Genomic DNA, 25,616 nt, shown 5'->3' on the forward strand with positions numbered 1-25,616 from the left:
TCAACAGACGCTGTATGAAGATGCAAGCTAACCATACCGAAGGCGCTTAGTTCAATAGGCAGAATAGTAGGAAAGTCAGTAGCTAGTGCTGCAAACTCAAGCTCAGCTCTAAATCTAATACCAGTACCACAGAAAAATTAGTTTGATAACAGGTAGATTTTCTGCAGTTCGGAACTATAAATTAAGTCTTATAGGAGAGGATAATGTTTACTGTTAAGAACATCGTAATGCAAACTAACCCAGTTGAGATGATGTTAAAGAGTTTGAGGTCGAACTATTAATGCTTCTGAACGAACTAGATGTGCACCAGGCCAGCACTAGACTAGATATTTAGCGTACAAGGAAATTCCTTTAAAATTACTTTAGATAATCTTTCTAGACCTGGTAGCCCCTCGATTCGGCTTTAAAGTGAAAATAAGAAATGCTCGGCCTTAATTTATGAGAAAGCTTATCATGCCTTTATCATTGCTAATTCGACCATTGCTTGCAAAAAAGTCCACTTCGGCTATAAAGAGTACACACAACTCACTGTGTAGGTGGTATTGTGGAGATTTAAGAAGGCAGCCCGTATCAGTTTTGAGAGCGGTGTTAAGACAGGCCTACAGTTTCTGCTAGCCAGTGACCCTTAGGCTCGGCGATTACATCGGAGACGCATAGCATGCAAGCGGCCGGCCAATTGTCCGTCTCTGTATGTTTAGTTATTGTGCTGCAGGCAAGAGATTTGTGGATTTTATTACGGCTTTGGATTTTTGTTTCTTTGTGATTTTGGTTTGTTTCGATTTTTTGGTTTTGCTTTCTTTCATCGTTAATTTGATTTGTTTATCTTTTGGCTTGTTTTGCTATTTTTGTTTGATTGTTTGTTTTGCCTATTTTTTTGCTTTGTTGGTTAGGTTTGTTTTTTCGTACACGTTTTCTTTTTAATTTATTTTGTTTGCTTGTCTTGATTTTTTTCGGTTTACTTGTTGTGTTTTTTCTGTTTTATTTTGAATTTCGATTGCTACTATTATTGTTTATTTGTTCGTTTTACTTTTTTTGCATGGTTTATTTTCGTCTGTGGTGTTTGTCTACTTAATTTGTTTTTTGAGTGTTGATTTGATTTGTATTGTTTGTACTGTTTGTTTTGTGTATTGTTAAATTCTTATGTTTGCTTTGTTTATAATGTTCCGTTTTTCTCAATTTTCCTTATTTCGTTTCCTTTTCTTTACCTGTCCTCAATTCGTAAAGTTGTAAAAGTTCCAAGATCATCTGAGTTTCACTTTCGCATAAAACCTTTCACATGATTCCTTTTCATGTGATGTTCCATTAACCTCTCTTCCAAGATAGTTGACCCTCAAGAAGATAGCATCTTCAAATATAATCCTCTACAAAACTCTTTATGACGTCTGTTAAACTGGGAACATAAAAAGCAATAGCGAACTATTTATAAAAACTTTTGTTCACTGCAAAATTTATCTATCGGGTAGTGAAAAATCGGATATTAATTCAGAATGCCTTTCGAAGAAGCAATTAGTGTGCCAAATTTTATATTGATTTCCTAAACAGAAAAAAAAAGTTAAACCACTTCAGACGTACAGCTAAGGTTCGGGGGAATAACTAAGCCCCATACGAGCTCCCAAAAATTCCTAATGTTTCGATTTATTAAATGAATACCAAGGTAAAGAATATCAAGTTCGGTAGTTTCCTAATACTGAGTTTACCAATAGTTTGAAAAAAATCTACCTTATCCTGATATTTTCTATAATTTCTACCACAAACTCTCCTGAAGGATAAGAAATCGAAATCTATACGTTCATTGACATTGCAAATTATTAAAAAAAGTAGAGAATTGTAAGTAGTGCATTTTGTGTAAAGATTTTCAAATCTAAAGGCGTAACTTCACGTCAAACTGTGTACGCAAATTTTCCACCGTAGGTACAAATTTAAAATCCCTCAATTTTAGTTTATTTTTAATTATTTTAGTTAACGTAGTTGTATTTTATGATATTATACAACTATTTATTCATACATACATACATATTTGTCATCTTACATTCATAGCTAATTATAAATTTCGCTTGGAAGCCTTATACTTTCTTGTTCATTTTGTAAAATTATTAAATTATAAAATAGAATAAAAAAAATTTAAGGTATCAGAATGGCAGATTTTGCAGAGTAGGGTAAGTCTAAGTTAACTTAAACACAAAAAAAAAAATTAAATTAATAAATAAAAATAACGTTTAATTCATATTTATAAATTAAAACATACCCTGTTGAAAGCGCGAACATTTGTCAATACGTGTAGCATTAAATAAATCCGTAGTTTTAATGAACCGATCCAAGGTTTCGAAATAAATTTAATAAAAAACATTTAATTGTCGAAAAAAAAGTTATATTTTAACGGGGAAAGATTACGCTGAAGGTGGCACAATGTACAGTACAGTCGGAAAGCATTAAAACAAGATAAAAAAAATATGTTGTCAGTTAAACCTCGGAATTGTGTTTTTCCAAATTGCAAACGAGCGAAAGGAATTTGAGCCCAAATCATCAGCGAGAAATAGCCAAACTAGCCAAGATAATGATCCGAAACATACATCAAAACTTTGTACTTCTTATTTAGAACGAAAAAGGTTGCAGGTGACCTTAATACAATGAAGTGGCCACCACAATCTCCCGATTTAAATCTCATCGAAATATGGTGAGAACAATAGGATAGACGTGTGAGAGATCTAAAGCCAACAAGCCTCCTTGACCTCTGGGATTGTTTGAACAAAGCGACTATTCCACGCTACATCAAACACTTAACAAACTCATCGAAAGAATGTCGAAATGTTGCGATGCAGTCATCAAAGCAAAAGGTGGTCATTTTCAAGCAAATCGCTTAAAGTAACATACTCATTGTTTTCTTATAAGTTTTGATGGAAGCTTCAATAAAATTAATTAAAAACGTCTTCGGATCAGAGAAAGACGTTGACTGTACAAAACTATTGCAAATATGGATATGTGGATAATGTTTTAATAAATAATACGATAAACTGACAAAAAAAAAATACGTTTTTAATCTTGTTCCAATACTTTCCGACCGTACTGTACGTGACGTTCCAATGTACATTTATGATCCACCCTTTCGGAAAATCCCCAAAACAAAATGAATTTTATTAGTGATTTTTGGGCCAGGGTATATATATGTTTTTTTAAGTTTTTAAAAAGGAGCTTTTCGGCCGTTGAATAAAAGACAAATTTATTTTAATGAAAATAAATCAGACTCCCTGAGGAAGATGTCATAGAAAAACAGTGAAACGCGTGGTAGAATAAGAGAAAACTAAAGTTTCTACTTATTATTTAAGAATTCATGAGCTTAATACCGGCTTATAATAATTGAATAGTTTTTTTAATTATTATGTTTTTCTGTTTGTCTTTTCTTTATCGGCCAAAAAGCTCCTTTTTGAAAACTTAACAAATTGAATTTTGTTCAAATTAAGAATATTCAAAATGAGCCGAAAAAATACAGAACAAGCGTTGAGTCAATGAAGTAAAAAATAGAGTATTTTCAAAAATTCAAATTTATAAAATAAAAAAGAAAAAAGTTAACATATCAAAACATTACGCAGAAAGCTATCTGTAACATATAATCATGAAAAAAATATAATTTAATGAAATTAATCATTGCTAAATAAAGTGAATCAATGCAATGCAGTTTATGAAAAAATATATAAAAAGTTTTCATGTGCTTACGAAACATAAAAATAAAAATAAATCGACTTAATTTTTTCTATCTACAAACGATCAAACGATATTCCTACATACAAACTTATTATAATTACACTTGTCTACACCACAAACTAATTTGCTTTTGCTTACCTGCTAGATATATTTAAATTACATTTAATTTACACAACGCCATAACAACGGCGTCTACTACGCCATAATTCTTGCTCAATTTCATCATACTAAACGATTGTGGTACGCTCCGCATTGCTCGTACACGTGCTACTCCCACCAATACATACAAATTGACATTTAATGTCATCTTTCGGTAATTCTCAGGAGGCCACGGTCTCATAGTTACTATTACCCAAAAGCGCTGCTGATGAGTTAAGCATTGATGCGCCACCACCTAGCGCTGTTGTGGCAGGCGACATTGACGTTGTTCTCATACCCATCACACCCATATCACTTATGCCACCGCTAAGCGATAGCACACCCACACCACTACCACCAGCATTATGAGTACGCGGTGATGTAAGCAACGTTTGTGTTGCGGCTAGACTAATATTCCCCGATGTCACTGATGAGGTGAGCGTTGATGGTATACCATTTGCTGCCATTGACGCTACAGCTGCAGCAGCTGCTGCCGCTGATGCGTGATGCGCATGTAATGCATTTGGATGTGGTAATGTATTACAATGTATACCATAGCTATTGTTGCTTGTAAGACTACCACCACCACCACCAACGCCACCCGAACTGCTACCCAATGTACTGCTATTCGTTTGTAAAGAACCATTCGATTGACCGCTCAATAATGGCATGGTGCATGTGGTTGTTGAACCATAGGGCGATGTAGGTGATGTGCGTGTTTCATAAGCCGGCAGGTATGAGCGTCCGGGTATACGTGTGTAAATGTTTGGTGGTGTGCGTGTAGAGAGTAGCGGTGGTGGTGCGGTATACACAGGACGTTGTGTGGCTGGCGCACGTTGTGGTGTATTGTAGAGACTAAAGGCGGGATTGGTGGTGAGCGAAAGTTCGCCATACTGCAAAGAAAATAAAAATTTTAATTATTATTAACTTTTGTGCGTATATAAAATGTTATTTAATGTGGTTCTTAAATATTAATTTCGCTAAAATATCATATGTTTTCAAACTTTTTGCAATAAAATATATTAAATATTTAAAGTGTGCTGCAGTTGGCAGTGGTGCCTTCTTCATTCACACAAATATTCTGGAAACTCCGTTTAAGGCTGAAAGGCTTTCAGCTATTTGATTCATATTACCCCTCTTGTTGCATTTGCTTTTGAAGTATTTACGAAATACTAAAAGCCAAGACAACAAGCACACACTCGCACTTGTATGCATATGCAAATTAGGGTGGTTCATATTTCGATTGAGGGAAAAAGTACGAACCAAACGAGGCAATTTCTTTAACCTTATGCTGAAGAAGATAAGTCTAGCAGCAGAACTAAGCCGTAGTGACACAATCTATGACAAGAGCGTACAATTACTGGCGAATGTTGACGATACTGATATTATTGGCCGTGATTTCTTTCTGCCTGCTCTCGATAAGATAAAGAGGCAAGCAAATGATGTATATTGGAACGATTTTCCGTCATCCCTTGTCAAATTTGGTTTTGAGACAAACCGGTTTGAGCGTAGTGCCATCATCAATGCCGATGTTCGAACGAAATTTTGAAAATGAACAAAATAAAATAAGTCAACAAAGAAATCTTGTGGTAAACAAGGACAGAACGAAGTACTTACTGTTGCATATAGTTTAAGACTATGAAAGACTTCGTCTATCTGGGAAAAAATATTCCATTAACAGCTTAGAAATAAAAAGGAGCACAACTCTTGCCAACAAATGTTACTTTAGACTGAGCTGGCAATTGAAAAGCCAAATCCTCACTCAACGACCAAAAATCACGTTCTAAAAGTGGCTCTTCATATTTGTGCTGATTTATGGCACGGAAACATATACTGTGTCAAGAGAGAATAAGAAAGATCATAGAGTTTTCGAGAGAAAAGTTCTGCGGAGGATTGATGTTCTTATCCGTGTTGGCAGCGGCGTATATCGAAGAAGGTATAATAATGAGTTGCCTAAACTTTAGGCAGATATGAAGAGAACGCATAAAAATGCAAAGCCTTCGCTGTTCTGAAGCCATTGGAAGAGGGAGACTTCTCTTTAGTGCTCTTAGTACACGGAAGAGTGAAGTACTCACGGGAATGCAAGTGAAGCTAAAAAGGCGTGTTAAATACTGCAATTGACGAACCAAAGTGCAGCACAAATTTACCCACCCTAACGAAGACACCCCATAAGAAATGTTACTTATACGCAATGTTGGCCACTCTTCTTTTACATTAATAAATGCATGTGCTTCTATTAGCTTCAAATCCCTTGGGCAAGTTATTGTGACCCAGTAATTGAAGTGCAATGTACATGCTTTGTTGTGTTTTTTCTTTTATATACACACGTACATATGTACATATGCACGTACAACATATGCAACATTATTAATATTAAATTATGCAAAGTGACCCAAACATAACATACATATTTTATGTAACTTTTAATCACATACATATGAACATTCATACAATCATATGTTCGCATATTATTTATGGGTAAGCTTTTGCTTTGTTTCTTTGTTTCAGTAGTAACATCCGCTTTGTCTTAAAAACCCAAATTCACTTCCCACTTGACATGCGAACTTAAGTGTGCCAATAAACCTAATTTGCTTGGGTACAACTGGGTATGGGACAGTTGTGTGAAAAGAACATGTGTAATAATTTAGTTGGCGCAAGGGAGACATTGTATATCGATAGTGTTAAATGTTGAACAAGTTGTTATAATATTTGAAAAACAAATCATTTTGAGTCGCGAAATAAGTAGGAAATCATTGCTATTAATGAAAGTGGTAAATGCGACAATCGTGATGTAGTAGTAATTAGCTTGTATACCATATTGTAGATCCAAGGCTCAAGTTATGTGAAAACATCATCATTATTAATTGGCTCTTAACCGCGTAACCAACTTTTGCCGTTTCGTAATAAGTCATGTCGTCTATGCCTGTTTTGCGGTAACTGACGCCAATTTGGAAGCACCAAGGGAGGTCAAGTCATCCGTCACGAGATATAACGATGATCCCTGTGAGACTGAGCTGGCAATTGAAAAGTAAAATCCTCACTCGGCGACTAAAAATTACGTGCTACAAGTGGCTCATCATATCTGTCCTGATTTATGGCACGGAATCAAGTACTGTGTACAGAAGATAAGAAAGTTCCTAGAGTTTTCGCGAGAAAATTTCTTCGAAACATTTATGGTCGTATCCCTGTCGTCAGATGCGATTATCGAAGAAGGTATAATGAAGAGTTGCCTAAACTTTAGGCAGATATGGAGAGAGCGCATAAAAACCCAAAGGCTTTGCTGGATAGCTCAGGTTATGCGAATGAACGAAGACGCTCCGGCAAAGAAAGTATTTCATTCGATGCCGCAGTTCTAAATCAGAGGAAGGGCGAGACCTGGACTGAGTTGGAAGAGGTAGGTGGAAGAAAAATTCAGACCTGTATAGTACTGAGTACATACCTGTACTTGTACCAAATAAGTACAATTACTCAAGTACTTCAAATCTAAGTACAGTGTATAAGTACTACAGTACTTGTACTTCGAATCCGAAAGTACAAGTAGATATACTTACTAAATTCTTGCAAGTACACGAAAGTATATTTTCTGATAAAAGATGTCAGTTTGATTCATAAATGGAAAATCAAAATATGAGTAAAATTCATATTAGAAAGCAACAAGAAGTAAATCAACACATTAAATAAGTATAAATTTTAGAACAGCTAACAATATTAAAGTAGTTTTGTATTTGCCTTCATTAGTACTAGCTTTTCAAACGAAAAGCCCGTCACTGATTGCTTTCTGGGACTAAAAATTATGCCTGCTAAGGAAAATAAAAGCTCTACTGGTTCGGAGGAAGCTGAGGACGTATTCAGTTTGATTGATAGGTCCTTCATAAGAGGATACTCTGAAGCATATTTAAATCTGTTGATGTATCATTAAATCACCATAAAAGTCTTCTTCAGCCATTTTGTCAAAGTTAGGTGATCGTAAGGGTGCTAGTTGATCCGCTTCAAACCCGTTCAATACTTATCAAAGTACTTCGAAAGTACTTACAAGTACTTTACTTGTACTTCAACAATTCAAGTACATGTAACTCGATACTTATACTTGTACTAATTTTTCGAAGTACTGAGGTATTGATACTTATACTTGTACTGGTACTTTTTCTTTACAGGTCTGGAAAAATTGCTCTCAATAGGCGTCAGCTAAGGCGAAACAAGGATAGCTGGCGTGACTTGGTACGAAACGGTCAAAATTGCTTTGGCAGTTAAGCGCCAATTAATAGTGATGATAATTAATCTGAACTTTCTTTCTTCTAGTCCAAAAAAACATCTTTCTAAAATTGTGATGTTGCTTTGGCCGGAACATGAATTCATGATCTTTGGGGTGATGGACAGAGCACGCTACTAGCATACTTCGACGGCCGCCCCAGCAAACAATGTAATGTCTTAGATAAGTGCAATGTATCTGTGCTTTTCTTTGCTACTGAAAAGATCTAAAAAATCATATAAGTAGTATATTAAGCTGATTATTCCATATTCAATTTTCTTAAAAAAACTTTCAAGTTACGACATTTCCATTAGGATAGGTCGATTTATAAATATACAAAACATTTTGTTCTGAAACACCGGAAAAACAAGACCTAAATTTCTCTTGACCTGTTCCCACTCATACAGTTTCAAGAAGTTTCACGCTAAAGGGCAAAAACGATTCATGCCATATGCCTATGATGATGGCGAAGAAGAGAAAAGAGAACTATCTCATGTCGACTACAGAGTGGTAGATCTCCCTGTCTTGACTAAGGTTGCGGAATCGCTATATATCGACAAACTTTTCAAAAATTTCGATGATGTTGATGTCAACGAAAATCTATCTGAGCCAAAAATTCACTACCTTTGGACGTAAGACAACAAGTTTATGAAAAATAAGCTGATTTAAGAAATTTTCGAACTAGATCTCACTATATGATATTGTAACGAATTTAGTGCAATTCCTCTTATTTGCAATATTCTACTAACGTTCGTATCGCTAAACTGTTGAATGAATAGCTCCAATATTTAATAATGCAAAATGGCCTTTATTAAAGTACTTCACAATAACATTGATACTTCACAACCAATAGCTTGCTTAAATGAAACTGATTGTCGTGCCTCTTCTGTTGCTGCCTTTTATACACTGTGGTTTCTCGTTTGCATCTTCTAGGCGCTTCCATTTCCAGAATCTACTAAGTTGGCCATTAGCTATACAATTATAGCTTCCCATATGCGGGTGTATGTGTGAACACAATTATAATTGCATACTTTTGGGAGCATCTCAGATAAGATATCTGTATGTGTTTGGATGTGTGAGCGACACTTGCACAACCATTGCATACTTTCAGGAGTATCTCAGATGTATGTATGTGGTTGTGCGTTGCTTCTCCGCTGCGTGTATGTACATATGTGTAGACACAATTATTGAATTATTGATGTGCATACAAGTCACCACTTAGCATCGGCTTAGAGATGATATTATCCCTTAGTGCTGTTAATATTTATTTTTATTTATTTATTTATTTATTATTTAAAGTCGACGACAATCTATGATCGACTGCATAATATAAAAGATATATAAATATGCAACTGAAAAGATAAAATTTAAGATATATCGAGATTTCAACAATGTTATATTACAAACAAAGAAATATTAATGAACATTACTCTTCAATTTCAGAATATAATAATAATAAGAAATATGAGCAGAAATAAGAACTTATGCCGAAATCTTATACTGGCGGAATGCATCAGATTCCGCTCAGCATGATTTCGGAATGCAGTGGATTCCAATCCTCCTGTTGGAATGCAAAAAGATTCCAATCAGCATGTCATGGGAATCCGGCAGTGCTAAGAGTAGTGTAATGAGAATACGCCATCACAAGGCATAAAAAAGTAACATGACCTGTGTTGTTGGAATGCACCGGATTCCAATAAGCTCGATGCCTGACCCATAAGATTATACTGCCGGAATGCATACGATTCCGGTCAGTGACTCATGAAAAAGCATGTTTTTTACGTTGTTGGAATGCACCAGATTCCAATCAACACAATACTGTCTTGTTCCTTCTTAATGATACATGTTGATAAATGTTCCTCCATCCCTAAGCGAGATAGTTCCTGTCTTTTATGGAAGGAATAAAATGCCGGCAAATTAAATTATCTTGTATCTCTTAAATTATATAAGCAAGTATTGCATTACGTATAGTGGCAAAAGTACATTCTAGACTGATACAGCTATACAAGTCATTGTAGTGCGCACACCAGATAAGAAGAGAATTATTTTTAGCAAAGTTTCGTCGACAAAGGGGTAAATAGAAAGGAACGTAGTGTCTGGATACTCTAGGGAGAACCGCGAAAAACAAGCGGCTGAGGAGGTCCGCAGAATCAATTTCTCCAATAATGAGCTTACGGATGAACCATACCACCAGTAATATTCTCCGATTTTCCCGAGTGGGTAAGTTAATAAGAAGAAGTCTACTTCTGTATGGAGGAAGGTGGAGACTTGAGTCCCAATTAAGGCCGCGCAATGCAAATATCAAAAATTGCTTTTGAACTGACTCAAGACGCTTTATATGCTTTTGAGAAACAGGGGACCAAACGCATGAGCAATACTCGAGTATTGGACGAACCAGCGATGTGTAAAGAACCTTAGTGAGGTACGGATCATCGAACTCTTTAGCCCACCTTTTAACAAATCCAAGTAAACCCAACGCTTTGTTGGCTATAGATGAAATATGCATGTTAAAATTTAATTTCGGATCAAAAAGGACACCTAGATCATTTGCAATAGATATACGCTCCAAAGGCGTTCCATCTATTACATAAGATTTCAATGCTGGCTTCACTCGGTGAAATGTCATATGCTTACATTTAGAGCAATTCAAAGCTAGTAAATTTGTTGTGCACCAACATTGGAACGAGTCCAAGTCGGCCTGAAGAAGATCCAAGGAATTCAAATCGGTAGGACAGTAAGTGTAGCAAAGTTTTACATCATCCACATACATTATAGTATGGGAATATAATATTGTTTGTGGCAAGTCATTAATGAAAAGGGCAAAGAGCAAAGGGCCTAGATGACTTCCCTGGGGTACGCCGGAGGAAACTCCGAATGATTCCGACAGATTGCACTTGAACAGGACTTTTTGGGTTCGGTTAGAAAGATAGCTTTTCAGCCACATTAATAGGTGAAACGGAAAGCCCAGTAAATCAAGCTTATGAATAAGTAACTCATGGTTGACGGTATGAAATGCTTTGCTGAAGTCCGTGTAGATGACATCCGTTTGCTTGTTCGCTAAAAATCCTTCCATAACTATAGAGGTGAATACAAGCAAATTTGTAGTGGTTGACCTTTGACGAATAAAATCGTGTTGGCATGGAGATAAAATACTAGAACACTGATATTGGAGTTGACTAGTAACAATCTGTTCAAAGACTTTAGGAATAACTGAAAGCTTAGCAATACCCATGTAGCTTTCAACTTTTGACCTACTACCTTTTTTATGCAGGGGTATAATAAAAGACTGTTTCCAAAGTGCCGGGAATGACGCAGATCCCAGAGATAGCTCAAATAATTTTAAAATAGGCTCATACATGTTTTCGGCGCAGTACCTAAGCACGCAACTAAGAACACCGTCCGGTCCCGGATTCCTAATGTAATTCCAGCTATCTAAGCGATAGGGATATTGACCGGAATGAAAACCACTGGATGAATACGTGGACTTAAAGAACTCAGAAAATAGTTCAGCAACGTCGTCATCAGTGCAAGCTTTTTTACCTCCAAAGGTTAATGAGGAAGGATACCCAGAAGTTTTCCGCTTTGAATTTACGAAACTTTAAAACTTTTTTGGATTTCTAAAAAATTGGGTTTTACAACAACTCAAGTAATTTTTATAACAAAGCTGATTAAGACGATGAAATTTAGAACGAGCTATTAGATATTTAGAGAGGTCTGCAGATGCTCCAGATTTCTTGAATCTCTTATAAAGCCTAGATTTAATGTTATTAAGTCTGATAAGGTGCCTTGAAAACCAAGGGGGCTTATTCGAACATAGGGTATAGCGAGTAGGAATGCAGGTATCAAAGAAGCCATTAAGCGTACTGTAAAATATAGAGATAACCGAATCGACATCAGTGCAAGCATAGAGATCCGACCAATCATGGGAAGCCAACAGATCATTGAGCATAATAAAATTCGCTTTGTAGAAGCATCTAGATCGGGGACGAGACTGTAATTGAATCCTACAGGGTAGGCTGATATCAAGTGATATCTCTAGCGTAGGGTGAAGAGGGTCTTCTGGAAGGGATAAAGGTGGTATTTGCGTAAGGGCAGTACCCACCGAGCCATCCACAAATACTAAATCCAGCATTTTATTTCCACTATTTGGAACATTGTTAATCTATAAAAGAGATGAGTCTAATAAGCAATTGAGAAAACTCGAATAACGCTAACGCAAATTTGCAAATAATGCACTGTCCAAGAAATAAATCTATAGCTAATTGGGAGAAATGGCAAAACAACAAAGGCATAGCATTGGCTGAATAAATTTGTCCACAGATGAAACATCGCAGAAGTGCGGGTTTGAGTTCCACATCCGTTATAAAATTTTGTCCCAAATATTTAACAACCATTTTTATTAAATTATTTTCTACACCTTTTCCAGTTTAAGTACAGAAATTTTCAACTCAAGTTCAGAAATTTACAATTCAAGTTCAGAATTTCCAATTCGAGTTCAGAAAATTCTTGCTGGATGTCCTTGTAACTGACTCTTATGAGAGCAGGAAAGAGAAGAGAGGAAAGGAGTTTTTCTTCGCCATCTCCTTCATGTTAGCAAAATTGATTTAATTGAGTTAAGAAGTACAATGCTTTCTTAACAGATAGTAGGCCTTCATATCCGTGTATCATATTATTAGCGCTAACATTTACTATCTTATATACTTTTATTCCCATTGCATGAAAGATAAAATTCCTGACAAACTTTCTCAACTTGAAATGTACCTTTATGAATTTGAATTGTAAATTTCTGAACTTAAACTGGAAAAGGTCTATTAAATGCAGCCATTAATAAAACGCCCTGGTATGCGAGAGTTGAAGCTTTCATTCCTCTTTTTTGCTATCTTACCTAAAGTAAAGCTTGAATCCTTTAACTATTTTCATTAAAGCATTCGATATAATTTGCAATAAAAATTAAACACCAACAATAGTTAGCGCGACGTCACCATTGTCTCCACCTTGAAAATGCCATAACTTGAAATATTTTATTTTCTCGAATTTATAGGCGAGAACATAAATTTAATACATTAAATAAAGCTCAGAATGTGTTTGGCTTAAACGTTCTTTTAATGAAATTCATATTAAATATTTTAGTGCTAGGCTGATTTTAATACATACGGCAGGGAAAGGAAAAAAGCAGCGGTAATTTTTTTATACACAGAGTGCTTTGCACACAGAGTATATTAACTTTGATTGGATAACGGTTGGTTGTACAGGTATAAAGGAATCGAGATAGATACAGACTTCCATATATCAAAATCATAAGTATCGAAAAAAATTTGATTGAGCCATGTCAGTCCGTCCGTCTGTCCGTTAACACGATAGCTTGAGTAAATATTGAGATATTGAGATATCTTAACGAAGGCCCACTTTTTATATATATATAATTTTGGAAAACACAAAAAACCTGATTATTTAGTAGATAATACACCTAGAATGCTGAAATTTGACTGATATTGAGACTCTTGATACAAATTTGGATTTGAAAAAATTTTAAAATGGGCGTGGACCGCCCACTTGCGATAAAATCAATTTTACAAATATTATTAATAATACATCAAAAATCGTTAAACCTATCTTAACAAAATTCGGCAGAGAGGTTGCCTTTGCTATAAGCAATGCTTCGAAGAAAAATTAACGAAATCGGTTAAGGACCATGCCCACTTTTATACAAAAGATTTTTAAAAGGGTCGTTGACGAATAAAATAAGATATATCTTTGTAAAAGAGAGCTTTATAACAATGGTATTTCATTTCCCAAGTGGATGTATAACAATTAATAGGAAAAACTTCAAATTTAAAAAAATGGGCGTGGCACTGCCCCTTTTATGCCTAAGAAATTTTCTATGTTTTGTAAGGCATAACTCGAAGAAAAATTAGAGGATCTTAATAAAATTGGGTACACAAATTCTCCTATGGCAGGAAATATTTCTAGAAAAAATGTACGAGATCGGTTAAAGACCACGCCCACTGTTATATGCAAGATTTTTAAAATGGTGTAGACGAAAATAATAAGCTGTATCTTAAGGAAACAGAGTTTTGTATCAATAGAATTTTACCTATTTTCTTTCTTCTATTCTAATTTAATAATTTTTTCAATTAAGAAAAAAATTTATCATAACAATAATAATGATAAAATAATTATTGTTAGACCTTGAGCTCGTTTCGAGCCCGCGATAATAGAATTTTACTTTCTAAATTAGATTATAACATTAAATTGGAAAACACTTAAATTTGAAAAAAAAAAAAAATGGGTGTGGCACCGCCTCTTTTTTGTCTAAGCAATTTTCAATGTTTCGGGAGCCATAACTCGAAGAAAAATTTATATATCGTAACAAAATTGTGTGCACATATTTTCCTTATAGCAATAATAAAATTAAATAATTAAAATATTTCTAGTAAAAATGGACGGGATCGGTTAAAGACCACATCAACTTAGATATAAAACAAGTTTAAAAGGGACGTAGACTAGAATAATAAACTATAACTTAACAAAAAATAGTTTTGATCAATGATATTTCACTTATCAAGTTTTATTGTAAGAGAAAATGGGGAGAATTTTTTTTTTAAACGGGCAGTGGCACGTGTTATGTAGAAAAGTAATTTACCTGAAATGAAATGTACAATTGAGACTCACGCTGAGTATATAATGGTTGGTTACACCCGAACTTAGACACCTTTACTTGTTTTAGTTTAAATTCGTAAATTTAATTCTTAATATTTTTTTCGATCATTGAGGAAAAAAAGTTTCGAAATTTTTAGAATTTCCTGTGCTCGTATCGCGTTATGCGATCCGTGATCGGAACCAATTCTTGTTATCGCAATAACTCTGAAATGTGTAATCGGAATAAAGAAATATGTGAATTGTACTTATTAGATCCATAATTTATTATCATCTTTACTATTTTTTGACTGTTTCTGATTTTTATTTTGAGTGAAACTGCTTTTCGATACGTGATCGTAAAATACGATACAGGCACTGGTTTTCTGTGGCCCAATCAATTTTGGTTTAACAAAGTACATGTAATAGCCCTCTCACATAACGCACTGATATTTGACGACTTTTTTTTTCAAAGGATGTTTCAGATTTTGTTCCATGAAAAGAAGACATAGCTTTCGTTTTTCAGAAAAAAATTGTCAAAAATCAGTGGGAATTCTAAGACTTATAAAAATTGCGTTTCGTAAATCTAAAATAGGTTGGGATACAAAACTGCATAAACGAAATCAGAGAAATTCAAATAAACGTTTTTGAGTTTGGTTTCCATAGTTTCAGTTACAATTTTATAACACTTTTTTACCATAGGTTAGGTTAGGTGGTAGCTGCCCTGATAAGGATAGCTCACTTGGACAACACGAAGGTCCGTTGTGATACCACATACACCAAAAATAACTGTGACTTAGATATAGCTACTTAGAGAATCGTTGGGTAGCAACGATAAAGCTCCGAATGATACCGATCTCAACTTTGGATAAATCCTCGGGAGATCCAAGTGAGTCGCGACCGAAGTACTTTCGCCTAGTTCTGGCAAAAGCTGGCAATCAAGCATAAAGTGATTTGGTGTTTCCACCTCATCATCCTCCATACAGCTGCAGCAGGATGGAGTTTCCAGTATATTGAGACGTACCGCATGGATACCCATGGGAAAGTGCCATGTCAAAACCCCAATGACCATTGATAGGTGAGCCTTAGTAAACCCAATTATTTCAGAAGACCTAATGTCATCCACTTTCGCCAGAAAGATCTTGCTAACCTGCAAGACGTGGTGTCCGCCCAACATTTGCTGAGCTGATTCGAGGCCCAGCTATGGAGGAGCAATCCATACCATAATATGGATAAAAGTTTGACTCTAATTTTTCAGGTCGCTACTGAAAGCATATATGTATACATAGATGTACACAGATATTCAACGCGCTTTTATTTTTATGCCTATTCGCGTCTAACGCGCTTTGCAAGTCTTGCCATTCGCACATCAAAAGCAAGATACATAATCAAACTGAATTCGTTTCATTGACACTTTTATTAGTTTGTTTGCTATATATCAACATTTTGGCAAATAAATTGAACAACTTTTAAGGCGGCAATAATTCTGCATATGCCCTTATCGTAGCAGGTCTTTACTTTTTCGCACTTGTTCAACTTTTGCAGAGTTTGAGTAGAAGTTTTCATAGCGAAACTTGTTATTTCCAAGGCCCCCTCGTTATCTGGTTACTTTTTTATTTTTTTTTTTTTGTAACATTTAGGCATGAAAAATTGCCAAAATCCTTCTTCTGTCTAAATTTTGTTATTATTTTTGTTTTCTTGCGTGCTTGTCGCCTGTAACAGTAAATTTTGTTCATGGCCTTTTTGAGTGCTGTTTAGCGGCGACACCTGTCAATTGGTTATACATAAAAGTACATGAAAACATATGCACAAGTATTCACGCATTTCTATAGGTTTTGTGCAAAGAAACTGCACACTTTCTTCAAAATACAAATTCTTTTATCAGAGTGGTAGACAGATGGATAAATATATATGTTGTGAGGTTAAGCACTGCGACCTATTGGTCTATTGTTCCCCCATTCTCTTCACAACACCTCATCCAAACCGATTTCTCTGAGAAAATCAAGAATAGTTCTCGGCTTCAAAGAGTGCATGTGACTACTTTCTAATTTGGTGATTCTAGGATCCTAAGTCTTCCTCTCACGACTGCATCGCATTCTATTAGGATGTGTTCTGCAGTCTCATCTTCGCGAACACAGAATCGACAGAGTCTAATAGACGATATACCTAGTTTACGCATGTGGCTCTTTAGCCTGCAGTAACCTGTGAGTATGCCTGTTAAAATTATAAGACTGCTTTTTGGGTGGTTCATCATAGCTTTATATCGCTTTGAGTTGTACCCTCCTATTAGTGACTTTGCCTGCCGAAATCCTGGACTTTCGTGCCAGTGTTGTTCTCTGAGGCACGCCTCTTTTTGTCTGAACTCTTCTCTTATTGTGTGTGACCCTTTCGGCATGATGGGCTGAGCTCCTATTGACTTTTCTGCCCTTGCCATCTACTCCTATTTATCCAAGTACCCAGGCTAAACGGATGGTGTTAATGTGTAAATGTTGAATGTGTTGATGATTTAATCTCAACTGAAGATAGTGCCTTGAGCGCAACCTGCCTGTCGCTGAATATAGCGATTCTCTCAGATTTGTATAGTCTGTATTTATAAGTACAGGGCATGTGTTTGGCATTTTTATCTCAGCTCCTAATGTTTAGTTAAGCTAATGTTGCTACTTTTTCTTTTTTTTTTGTATATTATCTTCGTTTTGTGAAGTTCTTCTGCTTTTTAAAATTTTTTTTATATCGATGTTTTAAGTTTATGCACAAGCATTTTTTCCTCACCAAAAATTCATCGAAGTAAAATAAATTGCTATGCACTTACACATCATCACTTACAAAAGTGTTATGCATATACATATAAGTGGTAGTAGTAGTGGTATAATAGCTTAATATTTCCATATGATTTTTGTCCGTTATCAGCATTTTCACAATTTTTATTTCTTCCAATGTTTGCCAATTTATATGGCATACTCCAGCGCACTCATTCTTCAATATTCTAGATTATTTGTGCACAATCGAAAGCTGACAACGTTGGCAATATTTTTTTTGATAAGAAAGTAGGTATAACAGGTTACATGCAGATATGATTTTGTTACACAAATTTAAATCAAAATATATGTAAATATATGGAAGTATTGTGACTCAATTTTACAATGCGTTATTGTCGTCAGCTGCATATAGAATTTTTGAGTTATTTTATCGACAAATTCCTGCATACAAAAATCGTTTTATTTTGCGTTTTTTTTTCTTAGAAGGAAGAGGAAACAAAAGAAACGCATATGGTTTATCTATTTTTTGAATACTTCAACCATCGCATGCCATGGCGTATGAGTAACATTTGATTGTAAGCAAACGACATAACCTTTGCATGTAGCAGCGCTTTTCACATAGCAATTGTCTTCTAGAATATCTATACATATACGAACACATTTGCGGTTACCAAATATATTTCGATCTAAGAGATATACATTTGGGAAATGAAAAGTAGCAGTGAAAATTTTTTCAAATATCGTCAACGAAATTTTTTCTGCTTTAGTAAATGTTTGAGAAAATTTTGAAATAAGTTGACATCAGGACGGACAAGGAGACAGCTATTTCGATTACAACTTGTATATCTCTTCAAAGCCCTTTTCCAGCGATGATCGGACTATTTACAAATGGATCCACGTCTGCTGTTATACAACTTTATCCCAATTGCTTTCAGTTTTATTTATTTATACAAATAAATAGAACGACAATTTTTTTTGTTTGCTTAAATGAAAGAAATTACAGAAAGATTTTTGTTAATAATATGGAGTAGTATTTTACGAAAATTTCGTAGTTGCAGTTTTTTAGTCCAACAAAATAAAATTTATTTTCGAAGGGTGTTTCAGATTTTCTTCCATATAAAAAAATTGTTCACACTTTACATGGGACGCCGACACTCTGAAAATGTCCATTCTCTGGTTGCGGAATCGTAGTGGAAGTAGGCGTACCCCTCGCGGTTGGGCAAGTGGGAAATTTGAAATTTTTATGTGAAAAAAGATCAGCAAAAGTGGAGGAACAAACGGACTGTGCAATAACGAGAGCTACATGCCCAGAATGCAATGAAAGGAAGACAAAGCCTACTAGGTCCAACATCACTAAGCCAATAGCTGTCTGCACCGGTCATTGGGCTTTGGGCATGCATGCGAAAAAGATGGATATTCCACATAATAATAACTGCAGAAGTTGTAAAGGCGTTACTGCACAAGAAACTGTTGCGAATATTTTGTGCAAATCACGGTTCTAGCTAAAACACGTTTAAGATTCTTCTGGAAAATCTAGGAAGATCATCCATAAAAGTGGGATTCCAAATAATCTTCATTTTATAAACGACTCGTGCTGTTTATAATACATTGCCGATGTAGTACTCAAATTTTCATTATCTAGTTGAGTGACCACTATATCGACCTACCGAGATGTATTGATGTATGGAGGAAAATCTACAAAAAACAAAAAACGGAAAAAGAATTTTCAAAAATCAATCAAATCAAATTGAGATCTATACCTTGTAGACTGTTAGACTAAAGTTAATTGGGCTTCAAAAGTGCATACTCATACAAATTTTTAGAACCCCAAATGAGAAGTTCGAAATTTTTATAAGAATTTCTCGAATATTTTCGAAATAATTTTATCATACTCATAAAAATTCCGAAAGCCAAAATGAAAAATTCAAAGTATTGTAAAATTTTCTTAAATTTTCAAATGTTTTCGAAAAATAGATTGCTTTGCATAGTTTCAGCAAGAAAATGCGTAGAACTTTTTTCTTCATAAGTATATCAAAAATAAAAGGAAAGGTGAATATAATTGACGAAATTCTGTAAGTACTGCCACTGCTATTTTTCTGTTCGCTACTGTACATACATTCCATTCACGCATTATAAAACTGTGTACGCTCCATATCTAATGCCATCAAGGGCATTCCAAAAATACATATTTAGAATCGAATATCACAATATCTTTGACACATAATCGATTGAGGGTATACGCTCGTGCTTGCCCTAGGAATTTCTATTTGCAAGTATGTCTTGTACTTCTAAGTTTATTCACGTTATGCCTGTATTCTATATTTCGATTTTATTGTGTATTTATGTTTGCCGCAAAAGTCACAATAAAATCGTTGTCACGTTCAATAGACATACATATAAAGGTGAAATGCCTACACACACAGATAAACACTTGATGTATAAGTAATTATGTATTCGTACATTAAAATTTAAGTGCAATTATTGCTACATACATGCAAGTTCCCATGGATTTACATATGTATAAAGGTAAGGTTGTAGATTTTGTTCTGAGCAATTTTCAAAACATTACTCAAAGATTTAGACAAGACAAAACTCTTTAAAAAAGTTTCACCGGAGCATAGCTTGAAAGTTCATGTTTAACATACCCAATTTTGACTTCCTTGAAACTAACTCGATTACAATTAGTACTTTAGGCTTGAAAGCCTTGCACCTGAAACAAAGCCTCTATCAAAATCATGGCCGAAAATTGACTTTACACTGAAAGAAATGGTGCTCGTAAAATCAACAAATCGGTTCTGTAGTTTTTGACTTAACGGAGATTCCGTGAAATTGATCGAATTATGGTTAATTCGACTGAGTTCTTTGTAAAATAAACAAATTAATTTAGTTATTTCAACAAAAGAGAAATTGTCGCTCTTAAGTTAACAAAATTCTGTAAAATTGACAGATTCCTGGTCAATCTAACTGATTTTACTGTTAACACAATTGACCTCACTGGTCATTTCAACAGAAATCAACAGTCAATACATGAGCAACTTTCAAAGAGAATTTTACGCCCACTGATATCTCTACTTTGTACTTATGACGATGGTGCCACTTGTTTAAAAAAAAATACCAAAATAAGAAAACCACCAAATCGGAAAAACACACAAAATGGGAAATCAACAAAAAACTAGTTTTTCAGTTATCAATACAAAACGAAAAACCCTTTTTTGAATTTACTGTGCAAAAAATTATTAGATACCGGGACACCTATTTATCGGGTACAATTTTGCAACTTTTCCTCCAAGCGAAATGCAAAATTGCGTCCTCTTGTTGCAAAATTTTGTTTGAACGAACAGGATTTTTCCAAATTTAGTAACATTTTGTTCAAGTTTTTACTAATTTTCACTCACGCTAACGAATTTAATAAGATGAAAAAAAAACATCCTTTTTTAATATTGATGTTTCCGACAACATAAAAGTTTGAATTGTTTTGGAATCGTTTCAACTTAAAGTGTTACGAAAATCAAACTTGCCGAATTACATGTAAAGTTAGTCCAGTGGTGAGTTACCTTCCTGCGATTTGATTCTTTACTTTTCTATAACTTACAAGTACTCCTTTTATAATGTTACGTCAAACATTAATACAAGTTTTGTTTGAAACAATGAAGTGTGGCAACTACATGCGAGAGAAGAAATTGAGAAAGAGCTGAGCTGCAACTGAAAAAATTGAGAATCAGTTTTGTGACTACTATTTCCATTTCTATTTGCAAAGGGAAGTTCAAAACTATAAATTAAATAAATTATAAAATATAAAATTTGGTGAAAGTGCATTTAATAAAACAAAATAATAAAGTATATAATGTTTAATGTGTGGCAGCATATTTGATGCAAGCCCAATTGACGTTCGGTTAGTAAGTGCCACCGTGGTGTGATGGTAGCGTGCTCCGCCTGCCACACCGTATGCCCTGGGTTCGCACCCCAGGCGAAGCAACATCAAAATTTTAGAAATAAGGTTTTTCAATTAGAAGAAAATTGTTCTAAGCGGAGTCGCCCCTCGGCAGTGTTTGGCAAACGCTCCCGAGTGTATTTCTGCCATGAAAAGCTCTCAGTGAAAACGCACCTGCCTTGAAGATGCCGTTCGGAGTCGGCATAAAACATGTAGGTCCCGTCCGGCCAATTTGTAGGAAATATCAAGAGGAGCACGACGCAAATTGGAAGAGAAGCTCGGCCTAAAATCTCTTCGGAGGTTATCGCGCTTACATTTATTTTTATTTTTTTTTTGTCGCAACAACTTTTTTTGTTTATTTGACTACTAAAACGGCCAATTACGAATCAACGATTTGGGCGCAGTTGATTCAACATCTTGTTGCGATGGACAAAAATCTACAGAAATTTCGGTTGAATTGACCCGTATTTCACTTGATTTTACCAGTCTTTTTCTTTCAGTGTAAACAGTGGCTCTCTAAAAACTAAAGGGATTGATCCTTCGTAGCTGCATTGAGAGCAAAATTGTGATATAAAATTCAAACGGATAATTTAGCCCTACGCATAGATTTTAAGGTTAATTAAAAGTATTTTAAGAAAGATGTGGCAAAAAACTGACTTACCATAAAGCATATGTTTATGTATAAAAAAAAAATTGAGCTCCTCTACTTCAATTATTACCAAGTTTGTAAGTGCACCGCTTTTGACAGCTCAGTATTTGGCTCAATAGCAAATATTAAATTTTAAATGCGAACTTAAAAAATTCTGAGCTGAACTTATAGCCTCTAAGGACTTTCCTTTTTCTCTATATACATATGCGTGTTAAACACACTTGGTAAGGTAGCACTCGGGTCATTCCGGTTCAAGTATCATCTGTCATGGAAATGTCGTTGTATGATGTCAAGGAGCCTGATTTATTAAGAGCAGTTTTCGACATCTCATTATGCGTATTGTTAACGCAGGACTACGGAGACAGATTTTTGCGAGGCGGTGAAACTGATGTACATTTCTGCACATCGACAAATATTTCATCAATGTCTTTCCAGCGGCAATTGAAGAACCCTCCTAAAACTGAAAATAGATTGGAGTCTGGTGGTAATGAGAAAATGTAAACCAAGGGGATTGTTCTTTCTTTTTCAGGTCCTTGAGGATAGGGGCTGCCATGACGTGGCTTATGTCGATGATCACCCAGTTCCTGTCAGGGATGGCAATCAAAGTTTCACTGAGGGAAGTTTTACGTGCTTGTCTTGATCAGGCGTATGTATGTATGTATGTATTGTAAGATTCCTGAATAAAAAAAAACCTTTCCTATTTATATATCTAAAGGTGTTGTCGGAAGGTTTGCAAACCTTGTGACGTGAAAACGATTGGCGACGGTGGAATAAATGGGGCCCTTCATACAAGGTCTGCATAGACGCTCAACGTAATGCTGAATCTTTACCCAGTTCCACAACAGTGGAAATACGGCTTCGTATTGCGGGATATCACCTCGTGAATTTTGGCCACTCCAATATTTTGACCAACTTCCACTATATCCCTGGCAGGACCGACTACTGTGTGCCGCTTCCGCTCTTGTTTTCCCGCTCAATTCGCATGTTCCTTCAAGGGTGAGATGGGGTCCTGAATTAATATAGGAAATGAAACAATTCATGAATGCATTCAGGCACGACGCGAAGGCTTGATGGTGGGTTAGGTTTTGAAGTATTTTGCCTTGAGACGGAAATTTAGATTTCTGGATCACTGCAGCTTCTAAAAGGCGGAGCTAAATCTACTAACGTGAGGTCGAGGAATTTGAAGGATTTCTTAACCATGATGATATACCCAGCAACAGTCACGCTTATCTACCGACCCGGTCAGGCACTGTTGAACTTATCTTGTCTGCCAATAAGGACTATAAAACTCTATAAATTGCGCTGGCAGCCCTTGAAGGGGTTGCGCTATACAACCCATTGAATCTTTTGGGTATTTTAGTTGTCTTTAAAGACAGGCCTATTTGCAGCGGGTATATTCTAAGCCCCCTGGGGTACTTTTACTATTCCTTTGCATGTTTTAATCCATTATTCTCTAACGTTTTTTGTTTTTTTTTTTTTTGCTTTTTGCTTGTTCTAATTTGCATTATTTTTTGACTTGGTTAAAAATGTTCACTTCAACTTAACACTATAAACATGGCTAGGATTTGACGCGTGGGTCCAACGTGTATTCTTGTAGATTTCCCATTCCGCGACCTTTTTCATACCAAAGCTATATCTTTCTACTTCTGTCAAGTAGAACTTGAATTGTTTAATACAAAAGACTATTAATCACAAAGCTTTTTCCAGAAAAGATGCATTAAAATTCAGATCTTTCAGGGGCATAATCAAATGATTACCTTTACCACATCGATCATGTATGCGTGGCGAATATTAGCATCACTATGCTGTTAGTAAATAATCACAACAACAACAACAAAAAGCCACGCTTATGTACAAGGCAACGACGAATATTCCACACATAACCAGTAGATCGAAGTGAAGAGATATCTAACCATACACAAATGTTGTCATCAGCTAAGAGAATAAGTAGTTACTCACACATACACACGCATGTGGCCAGAAGAAAAGCATTAAATGCAAATATACATTTATATAGCTGAGTAACCAAGCATGAAGTGCAGCGGTTCTAGAACACATGATCGTGAAACGACGAGACATTAGGAGAATTGGCGAACGAGATAACCGAGAGCAAAAGAGCAGCCTAAGCTGAGTAATCAGTTTGATTTAAACACGCTTTTGTGAAGTACGTGATACAATTCTGAAGTACTACTCACAAAGTAGTCTAATAAAGAACATTTTCAATACTGAATATTGGAGTTATGTACTCGAGAGTTCAGCGATTCAAACGTTAGCAGAAGGTGTGTAAATTTCAGGAATTACCCTAAATTCGTTACAATAGTTTTAGTACTTCAAAAAGTACTTAACTGCTTTACATAATATATAACATGAGTAGTTCGAACATAATAGGCCCTTCCTCTCACTGTGAATTAATAATCATAATTAGCTAATAATATCTGCTTAATTAGGATTTAGAAAGTATTATTGTTTACGAAATAAATTGCTTGGGTGCTTCAGCATATTGTTCAAAAATGAAATCAACCCTTTTTTATTTACAATCAAAGCCCCAAAATATTCAAAAACCCATAATTATTAACAAACAAAGCAAAATGCAAATTGTTAGGTAATACTTGATATTCTGTAGGAAAGGACGTTCACATAGAAAATAAAGACAAGACAAAGTAATTGCTTTCATCAGCATCAGCCATCAGCATAATCATCGGTAGGCAATGAGTTGCTTTTCTTAATTTATTAAATTGGCTCAGATGTTGACTGAGATAAATTTTAATTGGCTTGTAAAGTGGGCACAGCATGAGAAGCCGTTGAGGGTCGATTGCCATACCAGTGGGATGATATTTATGAATCCTATGATTACATAATTAAGTAGTGTGTAAGCAATTTTTGTTTGCATTGTAATAGGTCATCACCTCACATTGTTGGCACTTATAATTTGCTACAACTTAATCGCAATTAAAGCACTTTAATTAAGCTTGAGTCAAATAAAATGAGTAACTTTGTATAGCTTATGTTGGTATAATCAAGATATGTTGGTATAATCAATCTTATCGAACCTCGTATATGAATCTAAATACCAATTTTACTTGAGTGTGCTTCGTGTGTCTTAATATGAGCAAACAAAGCAAAATTCAATAAAGTATGTCATAGCTTGTGTTGGTTAAGGGTTCGACATAAAATATCTTGAATGACAAAGACAATAAGCGCTGACACAATTTCCTCCAAACACATATTTGCAATGTTATGCAAATGTTTATGTGTGTGTGTGTGTTTCCGTGAAGGATACTGTCAAGAAAATTGGAAGCTAACAAATTAATTCGTAAATATGTATATAAGTACACCTATGCGTTTGAGCTCACATATGTAAGTATGTGTGTGCCTCTTTAAGATATGTGCCTATTCATGTGCTTAACGAATATTTATGATGTATTTGCATATAAATATATTATTTTATTTACATACAATTTTGTAGGTTTGTGCTTTTGCCTATGTATTTTCGAACAGGCAATCGTAATCACCAAGCCATGTGCAAACACACCAGTGTGCTTGTGTTGAAATGGAGGG

General features: G+C 35.2%; 1 protein-coding gene across 1 annotated transcript in view; it reads right to left on the reverse strand.

Moving 5' to 3' along the window:
- Window positions 1–3,817: 3,817 nt before the first annotated feature.
- Window positions 3,818–25,616, reverse strand: part of side-V (sidestep V) — a 494,192-nt gene continuing 472,393 nt past the window's right edge. The window contains exon 12 of the mRNA XM_067777067.1: window positions 3,818–4,730. Coding sequence (XP_067633168.1) covers window positions 4,020–4,730 — 711 coding nt within the window. The 3' untranslated portion in view covers window positions 3,818–4,019. The remainder of the gene's footprint in view (window positions 4,731–25,616) is intronic.

The sequence above is a fragment of the Eurosta solidaginis genome, chromosome 3 (assembly GCF_040869045.1).
Source record: "Eurosta solidaginis isolate ZX-2024a chromosome 3, ASM4086904v1, whole genome shotgun sequence".
Lineage (NCBI taxonomy): Eukaryota > Metazoa > Arthropoda > Insecta > Diptera > Tephritidae > Eurosta > Eurosta solidaginis.